The 11,933-nt window shown below is 58.5% G+C and overlaps 2 protein-coding genes across 2 annotated transcripts; one reads left to right on the top strand and one right to left on the bottom strand.

Annotated features, from left to right (window-relative positions):
* Nucleotides 1-218: 218 nt before the first annotated feature.
* On the top strand, nt 219-5,716 carry LOC136115837 (uncharacterized; the record flags this gene model as incomplete). The annotated part of the gene is made up of 7 exons (XM_071803178.1): nt 219-459; nt 2,206-2,281; nt 2,438-2,526; nt 2,718-2,849; nt 3,230-3,351; nt 3,505-4,899; nt 5,695-5,716. Coding segments are annotated over 7 exons (2,077 nt in total), but the record flags the coding sequence as incomplete, so codon positions are not given.
* Nucleotides 5,717-6,123: 407 nt separating this feature from the next.
* LOC139826799 (uncharacterized) lies at nt 6,124-11,730 on the bottom strand. The gene is made up of 4 exons (XM_071803180.1): nt 11,714-11,730; nt 11,361-11,652; nt 7,105-7,169; nt 6,124-6,969 (listed from the first exon to the last, which is right to left on the bottom strand). Exons 1-4 carry the CDS (start codon nt 11,728-11,730, stop codon nt 6,660-6,662), a joined length of 684 nt encoding a protein of 227 aa, XP_071659281.1. The 3' UTR covers nt 6,124-6,659.
* Between the last annotated feature and the right edge of the window lie 203 nt (nt 11,731-11,933).

Below are 11,933 nucleotides of genomic sequence, written 5' to 3' on the forward strand. Positions count from 1 at the left end.
AGCTCCAGTGCCGTCCCTGGGAGCTCCAGTGCCATCCTCGGGAGCTCCAGTGCCATCCTCGGGAGCTCCAGTGCCATCCCTGGAAACTCCAGCGCCATCTTCGGGAGCTCCAGTGCTGTTCCTGGGAGCTCCAGTGCTGTCCCCGGGAGCTCCAGTGCCATCCCCGGGAGCTCCAGTGCCATCCCTGGGAGCTCCAGTGCCATCCCCGGGAGCTCCAGTGCCATCCCCGGGAGCTCCAGTGCCATCCCCGGGAGCTCCAGTGCCATCCTCGGGAGCTCCAGTGCCGTCCCCGGGAGCTCCAGTGCCGTCCCTGGGAGCTCCAGTGCCATCCCCGGGAGCTCCAGTGCCATCCTCGGGAGCTCCAGTGCTGTCCCTGGGAGCTCCAGCGCCGTCCCCGGCGCCGTCCCCAACCTGGAGCTGGCCCTGCACTGCCTGCACGCGGCGCGCGGCGACCTGATGGTGAGTGACCCCAAAACCACCCGATATCACCCCAAACCCCCTGATATCACCCCCAAACCCCCCGATATCACCCCCAAAGCCCCCCGATATCACCCCCATACCCCCGATATCTCCCCAAAACCCCCGATATCTCCCCAAACCCCCCTGATATCACCCCAAAACCTCCTGATATCTCCCCAAAACCCCTTGATACCAGCCCAGAACCCCCTAATATCACCCCAAACCCACCGATATCATCCCCAAAAGCCCCAGTATCACCCCCATGTCCCCGATATCACCCCAAACCCCCCGATATCACCCCAAAACCCCCTGATATCTCCCCAAATCCCATTGATATCACCCCAAAACCCCCCGATATCTCCCCAAAACCCCCGATATCTCCCCAAAGCCCCCCGATATCACCCCAAAACCCCCCGATATCACCCCAAAACCCCCCGATATCACCCCAAAACCCCCTGATATCTTCCCAAAACACCCCGATATCTCCCCAAAACAACTTGGCATCTGCCCAAATCCCCTTGATATCACCCCAGAACCCCTTGATATCACCCCAGAACCCCCCGATATCACCCCAAAACCCTATGATATCTCCCCAAAACCCCCCGATATCACTCCAAACCCCCCCAGTATCTCCCCAAAACCCCCCGATATCACCTCAAAATCTCCCGATATCTCCCCAAACCCCCTGATATCACCCCAGAACCCCCCAATATCACCCCCAAGCCACCCGATATCACCCCCAAAAGCCCCAATATCACCCCCATGCCCCCGATATCACCCCAAAACCCCCCGGTATCACCCCAAAACCCCGATATCACCCCAAAACCCCCTCATATCACCCCAAAATCCCCTGATATCTCCCCAAAACACCCCGATATCTCCCCAAAACACCTTGATATCACCCCAAAACCCCCTGATATCTCCCCAAAACACCCTGATATCTCCCCAAAACACCTTGATATCACCCCAAAACCCCCTGATATCTCCCCAAATCCCGATATCACCACAAAACCCCTCGATATCTCCCCAAAACCCCTCGATATCACCCCAAAACCCCCTGATATCTCCCCAAAACCCCTCGATATCTCTTCAAAACCCCCTGATATCTCCCCAAAGCCCCTCAATGTTACCCCAAAACCCCCCGATATCACCCCCAAACCCCGATATCACCCCAAAACCCCCCGATGTCTCCCCAAAACACCCCGATATCTCCCCAAAACACCTCGATATCACCCCAGACCCCCCAATATCACCCCAAAACCCCCTGATATCTCCTCAAATCCCCTGATATCACCCCAGAACCCCTCGATATCACCCCACACCCCCTGATATCTCCCCAAAACCCCTCAATATCACCCCAAAACCCCTCGATATCACCCCAAAACCCCCTGATATCTCCCCAAAACCCCTTGATATCACCCCAAAACCCCCCGATATCACCGCCAAACCCCCCGATATCACTCCAAAACCTCCTGATATCTCCCCAAAACCCCCCGATATCACCCCAAATCCTCCTGATATCTCCCCAAAACCCCCCGATATCACCCCAAATCCCCCGATATCTCCCCAAAACCCCCTGATATCACCCCCAAACCTCCTGATATCGCCCCAAAACCCCCCGATATCTCCCCAAGCCCCCCGATATCTCCCCAAAACCCCCCGATATCACCCCAAAACCCCCAAAATCACAACTTGGGGCGTCCTGCTCCGAATGGAAGGCGAACCCCGAGCCTCTTCCTCTTGCAGAAGGCGCTGGAGATGCTGCTTTCGGGGGGGCCCCCCAAGTCCGAATCGGACCCTCTGGCCAATTATCATTACGCAGGTAAACGAGGAACGGGGCCCATTCCCCCCCAGGACACAAACAGACACCACGATACCCTTTCCACGCCGATTTAAACATCTTGGGCTGCCGATAACGACCCCCCCGCCCCGTTTGCTAATTGCGTTCCCCATAACGAACCCGCTCATTGCCCCGCAGGCTCGGACACGTGGACGCCATTGGAGCAGCAGCTTTTCCACCGTGCTTTTGCCACCCACAAGAAGGACTTTTATCGCATCCACAAGAAGGTAAATCCCCCAAAATCATCGGGTTTTAACCCAAAAAGCCGCGTTTTTGAGTCACGCATCGAACTCCCATTCTCCAAATGTCATTTTGCTGCTTAACGCTGCAAAAAAGGCACCGGAATGAGACAAAACGAGGCGTAAATGTGATTTACCGCGGCGTTTCCATCCTAAACCGCCCCTATCCCCTCGCTTAGGTCCAGACTAAGACTGTGGCCCAGTGTGTTGAATATTACTACATCTGGAAGAAAACGACCAAACTCAAGTCCTACCGAGCAAAAGGGACGGGCAAAAAAGCCAAGAGAAACAAGGAAAAGGCCGAGGAGAAGGTAGAAAACGCGTTTACACAGAATTTGCGCTGCAGGAAAACCGCCTTGAGGCCAAAAAAGCGGCTTTTTGGGCCCGAAATGGGCTCGATTGGCTGCAGGTTGATTGCAGTGATTCCAGGTATTAACGATCCTGGTGGGGTTTGAATGGTTTGGGGGATATTCTGTGGTTTTGGCTTCGCCGCCGAAGGGAATTGCTGTGCGTTCCCTGCCAAAAAGCGGTGGTTTGTGTCACAAAAAGAGCCGGTTTTGGCTCTTTTAGCCTCACCTGGCTGAGTTGTCTCTATGGGCTGTTCCATAGGGTCTTGTTTCCAAGCTGGTTTATTCTCAGCGCTCTCGACCTTTGGTGAAAGGGGGGAATGAGGGGAATCTCTGCTTTCCAGGCCACTTTCCAGCCCCCGAAGAAGAAGCCCCGTCCCTCGCCCGAGGAAAGGGCCAAAATGAAGCAGCAAATGGCCCAAAATGAGGGCGCCGGGGAGTCCTTTCCATGCACGGAGTGCGGCAGGTGAGTTGTTGCTTATTTGGGGATAAAGAGGTTAAAAGGTGTTAAAGCCACCCGGCGCGGAGCCGAGAAACGGCGCCGGACCCGCGCCAAAACGCACCCAGAGAGGGTGAAGCCAAAAAGCACTAAAACCTGGGTTTTCCGCCCCGTTTCCAGGGCGTTTGCCACGATGCGGGGCAAGAACGCACACATGAGGTGGCACCGGGCGCGGGAGCTGCAGGCGGGGACCGAGCTGACTCCAAAGGGCTTGGAAATTGAGGACAAACCAGCCGAAATGGTGATTGCTGCGCTGGTTCTGGAGCCGCAGGCCAGGACCGAGCTGCCCATAAAGTGCTTGAAGATTGAGGAGAAACCACCTGAAATGGCGATTGCGGGACCGGAGCTGCAGGATGGCACCGAGCCGCCCCCAAGATCCTTGGAAATTGAGGACAAACCAGCCGTAATGGAGATTGCGGTGCCAGAACCGCAGGTGGGGACCGAGCCGCCCCAAAAATGCTTGAAGATTGAGGACAAACCAGCCGAAATGGTGAATGCGGGACCGGAGCTGCAGGATGGCACCGAGCCACCCCCAAAGGGCCTGAATATCGAGGAGAAACCAGCTGAAATGGTGATTGCAGCGCTGGAGCCGCAGACCGGGACTGAGCCACCCCTGAAATGTGTGAAAATTGAAGAGAAACCAGCTGAAATGGTGACTGTGGCGCTGGAGCCGCAGGCTGAGACCAAGCTGCCCCTAAAGTGCTTCAAAATTGAGGGCAAACCAGCCAAAATGGTGATTGTGGGACCAGAGCTGCAGGATGGCACTGAGCCACCCCCAAAGGGCCTGGAAATTGAGGAGAAACCAGCTGAAATGGCGATTGCTGCGCCGGTTCTGGAGCCGCAGGCCGGGACTGAGCCGCCTCCAAGATGCTTGGAAATTGAGGAGAAACGAGACAAAATGGTGATTGCGGGACCGGAGCCGCAGGCTGACACTGAGCCACCACCAAAATACCTGCAAATTGAGGACAAACCAGCTGAAACGGTGATTGCGGCGCCAGCGCCGGAGCCGCAGGCTGAGACCGAGCCCACCCTGAAGCGCTTTAAAATTGAAGAGAAACCAGCGGAAATGGCGATGCCGGAGCCGGAGGCCGGGACTGAGCCACCCCTGAAGCGCTTAAGAATTGAGGAGAAAGCAGCTGAAATGGAGATTGCAGCACTGGAGCTGCAGGCCGGGACTGAGCCACCGCCAAAGTGTTTGAAAATTGAGGAGAAAGCAGCCGAAATGGAGATTGCGGTGCCAGAGCCACAGGCCGGGACCGAGCCGCCCGAAAAGTGCCTGAAAATTGAGGGAAAACCAGCGGAAATGGTGATTGTGGCACCGGAGCCGCAGGTGGGGACCGAGCCGCCCCCAAAATGCTTTCAAATTGAGGAAAAAACAGGCGAAATGGCGATGCCGGTGCGGGAGCTGCAGGCCGGGACCGAGCCGCCTCCAAATTGCCTGGAAATGGAGGAAAAAGCAGCTGAAAAGGCGATTGCGGAGCCAGAGCCAGAGGCCGGGACCGAGCCGCCCCCAACGTGTGTGAAGATTGAGGAGAAAGCAGCTGAAATGGAGATGCCGGAGCCAGAGCCTCAGGCCGGGACTGAGCCACCACCAAAGTGCCTGAATATTGAGGAGAAACCAGCTAAAATGGAGATTGTGGTGCCAGCACCAGAGCCACCGGCCGGGACCGAGCCGCCCCCAAAATGCGTTAAAATTGAGGAGAAAGCAGCTGAAATGGTGATTGTGGCACTGGAGCTGCAGGTGGGGACCGAGCCGCCCCCAAAATGCTTTGAAATCAAGAAACCAGGTGAAATGGCGATGCCGGAGTCGGAGCTGCAAGCTGGGATGGAGCCGCCCCCAAAGCGCCTGAAAATTGAGGAGGAACCAGCCGAAATGGGGATTGCGGCACCGGAGCTGCAGGACGGGACCGAGCCACCACCAAAATACCTGAAAATTGAGGAGGAACCAGCCGAAACGGTGATTGCGGCACCAGAGCCACGGGCCGGGACCGAGCCGCCCCTGAAGCACTTGGAAATTGAGAAACCAACCGAAATGGCGATTGTGACGCCGGAACCGCCGGCTGAGACCGAGCCACCACCAAAATGCATGAAAATAGAGGAGAAACCAACCGAAATGGCGATGCCGGAGCCGCAAGCCGGGACCGAGCCGCCCCCGAAGCGCCTTAAAATGGAGGAACCAGCCGAAATGGGGATCGCGGCGCCGGAGCAGCGCCCGGGGTAGGTTTGCGCCCTCAGGAAACCCCCGCGCCGAAACCACCGTCGGCTTTCCCACCGGACGGCGCATCCAGAGGGGGTTTTTGGGGAGAAAAGGGGTGAATCTGCGCGTGTTTGAAGAAGCAACCGCGGGGGGTTTGGTTTCTCGGCATCGGGTTTGATGGGAAGAGCTGGCGCCCGATCGTCATCTCCGGCACCAGGGGGTGCACGGAACGGGGCCGGAATTGGGCTGAAATCCTGCGAGATTGGGAAAAAACGCCGCTGTGAGATCAACGGGCAGCGGCTGCTCGCGGTGGGAAGAACCGGAAAGGGAAATGGTGGCAAAATGGTGCCGTAAAGCGCCCCGATCTGAGCCGAGAAACAGGGGTTTTGGTGTTTTTCTTTCTATTTAACGCGCTTTCTGCTTTGCTTAATAAACTGGGTTCTGGAATGAGTTGAAGTTCGTTAATGCAGCGATTTGTGACAACGGGGGGGTTGAGTTGTTTGATTAATGAAAAGTTAATTAAGGGTCTTGTCACACCAGGAGGGATGGAAGGGGGATTTATTTTGGGAGGTCTTGAGATTTATTGCTGTCACGATACCGGGGCTGTTGGTGCCACCCATCGCGATACCGGGGCCGTCGGTGCCACCCATCGTGATACCGGGGCCATTGTCGCTGCCCATCACGATACCGGGGCCATCAGTGCCACCCATTGCGATACCAGGGCCGTCAGTGCCACCCATCGCGATACCAGGGCCGTCGGTGCCACCCATCGCGCTACCAGGACCATCATTGCTGCCCATCACGATACTGGGGCCGTCGTCACTGCTGTTGTGACGATACCAGCGCTGTTGTTGCCACCTGTCGTGATACCAGGACCATCAGTGCTCGCTATTGCGATACCGGGGCCGTCGGTGCCGCCCTTCGCGATACCGGGGCTGTTGGTGCCACCCATCGCGATACCGGTGCTGTCGGTGCTGCCGTCGCAATACCGGGACCGTCAGTGCTGCCCATCACGATACTGGAGCTGTTGGTTCTGCCCATCACGATACCAGGGCCCCTGTCACTGCCCATCACAATATCAGGGCCGTCGGTGCTGCCGTCGCAATACCAGCTCCATCACTGCTGCCCGTCGCGATACCGGGGCTGTCGGTGCCGCTGTCGCGATACCGGGGCCGTCGGTGCTGCTGTCGCGATACTGGGGCCGTCGGTGCTGCTGTCGCGATACCGGGGCCGTCGGTGCTGCTGTCGCGATACCGGGGCTGTTGTCGCTGCCCAACGGTGAGAGGAAAGCTGCGCTTGGAAGGGATTTCCTGTCCAGAGTCCTCATCGTCTTGGCCATGCACAGCACAGTGAGATGTTCCCCATCGAACAGAAACGGTAACTGGGGTCTGTGGAGAGCGCAGGGGGTAAAAGGGGTCTGGGAGGAAACTCTGCCTGAGGAAAAGTGAGACATCCCTTTTCCCTCTGTTTTAGAAACCCCAGCCAACTCGAGAGCATCTTGGGAGGGGTCGAGCTGCACTTACCCAGAGGACACAGCAGCTGGAGGAAGCCAGGAGAGATCGGCGTGGAGAGGACGAGCGCAAGGAGGCTGCAAAAGGGAGAGGAAAGAAATCAGTGCCGCGGCCACTGCTGTTGCTGGGATGGGAGACGTGAGGGCCTGGGGAGCTGCGGTGGGGCAGCCGGGGCTGGCAGAGCAGCCCCACGCACCCCTCAGTAGGATGGGAATGAAGAATATGAGGAGCAAAAGTAAGAAAACTCATGGGCTAAGATAAAAAAACACAAGTGAGATAAGTAATTGAAAGAGGAAGAGAGAATAAAACGCAAGGCGTGATGCAAAGACTCGTGGGCTCCCACAAGCACAGGGAGATCCCGCAGACCCCGAGCGATGGCTGCCCTGCAACCCCCTTCCCTCCCTTCTTACTGATGAGCACCACGTTAGGGCGCTGTTGGTGCCACCCATCGCGATACCGGGGCTGTTGGTGGCACCCATCGCGATACCGGGGCTGTCGGTGCCACCCATCACGATACCGGGGCCGTCGGTGCCACCCATCGCGATACCGGGGCCGTCGGTGCCACCCATCGCGATACCGGGGCCGTCGTCACTGCTGTTGTGACGATACCAGCGCTGTTGTTGCCACCTGTCGCAATACCAGGACCATCAGTGCTCGCTATTGCGATACCGGGGCCGTCGGTGCCACCCATCGCGATACCGGGGCCGTTGGTGCCACCCATCGCGATACCGGGCTGTCGGTGCCACCCATCGCGATACCGGGGCTGTCGGTGCCACCCATCGCGATTCCGGGGCTGTCGGTGCCACCCATCGCGATACCGGGGCTGTCGGTGCCACCCATCGCGATACCGGGGCCGTTGGTGCCACCCATCGCAATACCAGGGCTGTTGGTGCCACCCATCGCGATACCGGGGCGATACCGGCCCCTCCTGGGGCAGCAGGGGTCCAGTACCAGCACGGTTTGGGGGTGGACCCGCTGGAAAGCAGCTCTGCGAGAAGGACTTGGGAGTTCTGGGTGACATCAGGTTGGCCACAAGTCACCAATGTGTCCTTGTGGTCACGAGGCCGAGGGTACCTGGGGGATATTTATTAAGAAGAGTGTGAGCAGCAGGTGAGAGAGGTGAATCCTCCCCCTCTGCCCCACCCTGGGGAAGCTGCATCTGCAGTTCTGGGTCCAGTTCTGGGCTCCCCAGTTGAAGAAGGACAAGGAGTTACTGGAGGGAGTCCAGTGGAGGGACACAGAGATGCTGAGGGGTCTGGAGCATCATTCTGATCAGGAGAGACTGAGAGAGCTGGGGCTGTTGAGCTGGAGAAGAGAAGCTGAGAGGGATGTGATCAATGGGATCAATATCTCAGGTGGGTGTCAGGATGGAGCAGACTCTGTTCAGTGGTGCCCAGCGCCGGGGTGAGGGGCATCGGGCACAGACTGAAACCCAGGAGGCTCCATCTGAACGGAAGGAGAAACTTGCTTGCTGGGAGGTGCCAGAGCGCGGCCCAGGCTGCCCAGAGCGGGTGTGGAGTCTCCTTCTGTGAGACATTCAGACCCCTGGGATCCTGTGTGATCTGCTCTGGGACCCCGCGGGAGCAGGGGGGTTGGACTGGATGATCTCCAGAGATCCCTTCATCCCAAACCAGAATGGGGTTCTGAGGGAAGGGGAGAGGAGGAAGGGGAGAGGAGGAAGGGGAGAGGAGGAAGGGGAGAGGAGGAAGGGGAGAGGAGGAAGGGGAGAGGAGGAAGGGCAGAGGAGGAAGGGCAGAGGAGGAAGGGCAGAGGAGGAAGGGCAGAGAAGAGAAGCTGGGGCTGTGAAACAGAGGGAAAAGGGATGTTTCAATCTTCCCCTCACAAAGTTCCCTGCCAGCCTCCAAATTCTTTTTGATCTCAGGGACCCCCCAGGGATCCCAGAAACCACTGAGACCCCCCCAGACCCACTCGCAAGAACCCCTGGGACCCCCCCCCAAACCCAGGTTTCCCCCTTTCTCCCCTCCAGCCCCCAGGGACCTCACAACCCACCCAGGACCCCCGAGGGGCAGCTGCATGGGGGGGGGCTCTGACACCCCAAAAGTGATGGGGCGCATGGGGTGATGTGGATCCCCCTGTGGTGGTTTGGGGGTCCCTGAGTTGCCGTCCCCCCACTTTAGAGCTTTTGTACAAATTGTCTCTATATTCGTAGCTGGGGGAAAAAGCACCCCCTCCCCAGTGCTGCTCCCACAAACCTGGGGGGGCCTGGGTGGGTCCTCTGGGTCCCCCCCACTGGCACGGGGGGAAAGGAAAGGATTTAGCACAGAAATCACAGTATCACAGTATCACGGTGTGTTTGGGACTGGAAGGGACCTCGAAAGCTCATCCAGTCCAATCCCCCCATGGAGCAGGAACGCCCAGGAGAGGTCGCACAGGAACATGTCCAGGGGGTTTGAATGTCTGCAGGGAAGGAGACCCCACAGCCCCCTGGGCAGCCTGGGCCGGGCTCTGCCACCCTCACTGGGAAGAAGTTCTTTCTCAAATTTAAGTGGAACCTCTTGTGTTCCAGCTTGATCCCATTGCCCCTCGTCCTATCATTGTTTGCCACCGAGAAGAGCCCGGCTCCATCCTCCTGGCACTCACCCTTTATATATTTATAAATATTAATGAGGTCACCCCTCAGTCTCCTCTTCTCCAAACTAAAGAGCCCAGCTCCCTCAGCCTTTCCCCACACGGGAGATGCTCCACTCCCTTCAGCATCTTGGTGGCTGCGCTGGACCCTCTCCAGCAGTTCCCTGTCCTTCTGGAACTGAGGGGCCACAACTGGACACAATATTCCAGGGGTGGTCTCCCCAGGGCAGAGCAGAGGGGCAGGAGAACCTCTCTGACCTACTGACCACCCCCTTCTAACCCACCCCAGGTCCCATTGGCTTCCTGGCCACAAGGGCCCAGTGCTGGCTCATGCTCACCCTGCTGTCCCCAGGACCCCAGCTCCCTTTCCCTACCCTGCTCTCTAACAGCTCATTCCCAGCCTATACTGACCCTGGGGTTGTTCCTGCCCAGGTGCAGCACTCTGCACTTCCCCTTGTTAAATCTCACCAGGTTATCCCCCCCCAGCTCTCAGCCTGTCCAGGTCTCTGATGGCAGCACAGCTTCCAGGGTCACCCACTCCTCCCAGCTTGGTGTCCCCAGCAAACTCGCTGACAGTCACTCAATTCCCTCATCCGAATCGTTAACGAATATATTGAATAATATTGGCCCCTGAGGCCCTGCACTGGATCCAGGCCTCAACCGGACTCTGCCCATTGACCACCACTCTCTGGCTTCTCCCTCTCAGCCAGTTTGCACCCCCCACTCCCCACTGCCCAGAGCACCCCTCCCCAGCTCAGCTGTGCGGATGCTGTGCAGACGGTGTCAGAGGCTTTGCTGAAGCCCAGGGAGCCCACACCCACCGCCCGCCCCCTCCATCCACCCGGGTACGTTCCCATGAACGGCGACGGGGTTGGTGGGGATGAACTGAGCTGAGCCCGAAATCAAGAGATTGAGCCACGCGCTCAGAGCGATATCGGCTGTTCAACCGCTCAGTCACCGCATTTTTAAACTACAGAATGTAGATCACAGGGGTTTAATTACGGGAAATATTTAACTGTTTAATGATGGATTTTTAATGCGGAGAGGGACCAACGAAGTGGGGTTTAAGCACCACTGCCTCTGACGGACGTTTAATCCCAAGAAATTTAATGGGAAATTAATTTAATTTGAAATGTTCTTTATCAAACTGTTCAGGTCACTTTTGAGATACAAAAAGTTTTTAAAGCAAAACATTAATCCCAGTAAATTTCCAACAACGCTCCCTTCCGTGAAACCAAAATTCAACAAAAACCTCAACGAAACTTCAACATTTGTTGTTTTTTAGTTAACGCTCAAATGTCGCGTTTAATGTTACACATTTAATTTATACACTGGAGGCCTCGGTGCGGGGGGGCTGGGGGGAGGGTGTGTTAAAGGGACATTGGGGGGCACATTTGGGGCTGTTTTGGGGTCAAAAAGGGGCATTGAGGTTCAGGGGGACTTGAGGGAGTCGCGGGGGGCGGGGACCGATCGGGGGGGCGGGGGGAGCCCCGCAGGGGGATTTGCTGGGGGAGGCAGGGTCAGCAGGGCCTCCCCTCCCCCGCAAAGGGACCCAGGGCCCCCCAAACCTGGTCCCTCCTGCCGGCTGCACCCCAACCCCCACAGCTCCCCTGCACCCCCAGACCCGCCCCGCGCCCCCCACAACCCCCGCACCAACCAAATCCGTCCCCGCCGCTCACCCAGGACGGAACTGGCGGCGATCGCGGTCCCAGCGCGGTGTGAGGAGGATTTTCAACCGCGGAACTGCGGGGGCGACCAGCGGGCCCCCCCCACTGCCGCCCGGGGGCAACACGGCGACCGCCCGGGGGCAACACGGCGACCGCCCGGCCCCGGCCAGCGGGGCCGCAGCCCCGGGCCCCCCGCCCGCCCCCGCAGCCGCTGCAGCCGCAGGACCCGCCCGTGGCAGCGGCGCTCCGGCGGCAGGAGGGGACGAACCGCCACGGCCGGGCCGCTGCTCCCGGGGCGGGCTGCCTGGCCACGCCCCCGGCACCCCCATTGGCCACACAGCCGGCTCGTCACCGTCCCTCAGCACCCGTCCCGAGCCGCCATTGGCCTGGAGGCGGCCTCCTGATGCCCATTGGCTGTGCCGCTTCCAGCGGGAAGTCCCTCCCCTTCCCGACACGGCTCCGCGCCTGCGCAGTGCAGCCCCCGCGCAGCCCCGCGGTGGCGCCGTCGTCCGTTGCGGGCTCTCGCTGCTGTTTAATCCAATTCTTTAATTGTGTTGTTTAAACGCGGGTTCATGAGAGCACAAG

This window comes from Patagioenas fasciata, unplaced genomic scaffold (assembly GCF_037038585.1).
Source record: "Patagioenas fasciata isolate bPatFas1 unplaced genomic scaffold, bPatFas1.hap1 Unplaced_202, whole genome shotgun sequence".
Taxonomy (NCBI): Eukaryota; Metazoa; Chordata; class Aves; order Columbiformes; family Columbidae; genus Patagioenas; species Patagioenas fasciata.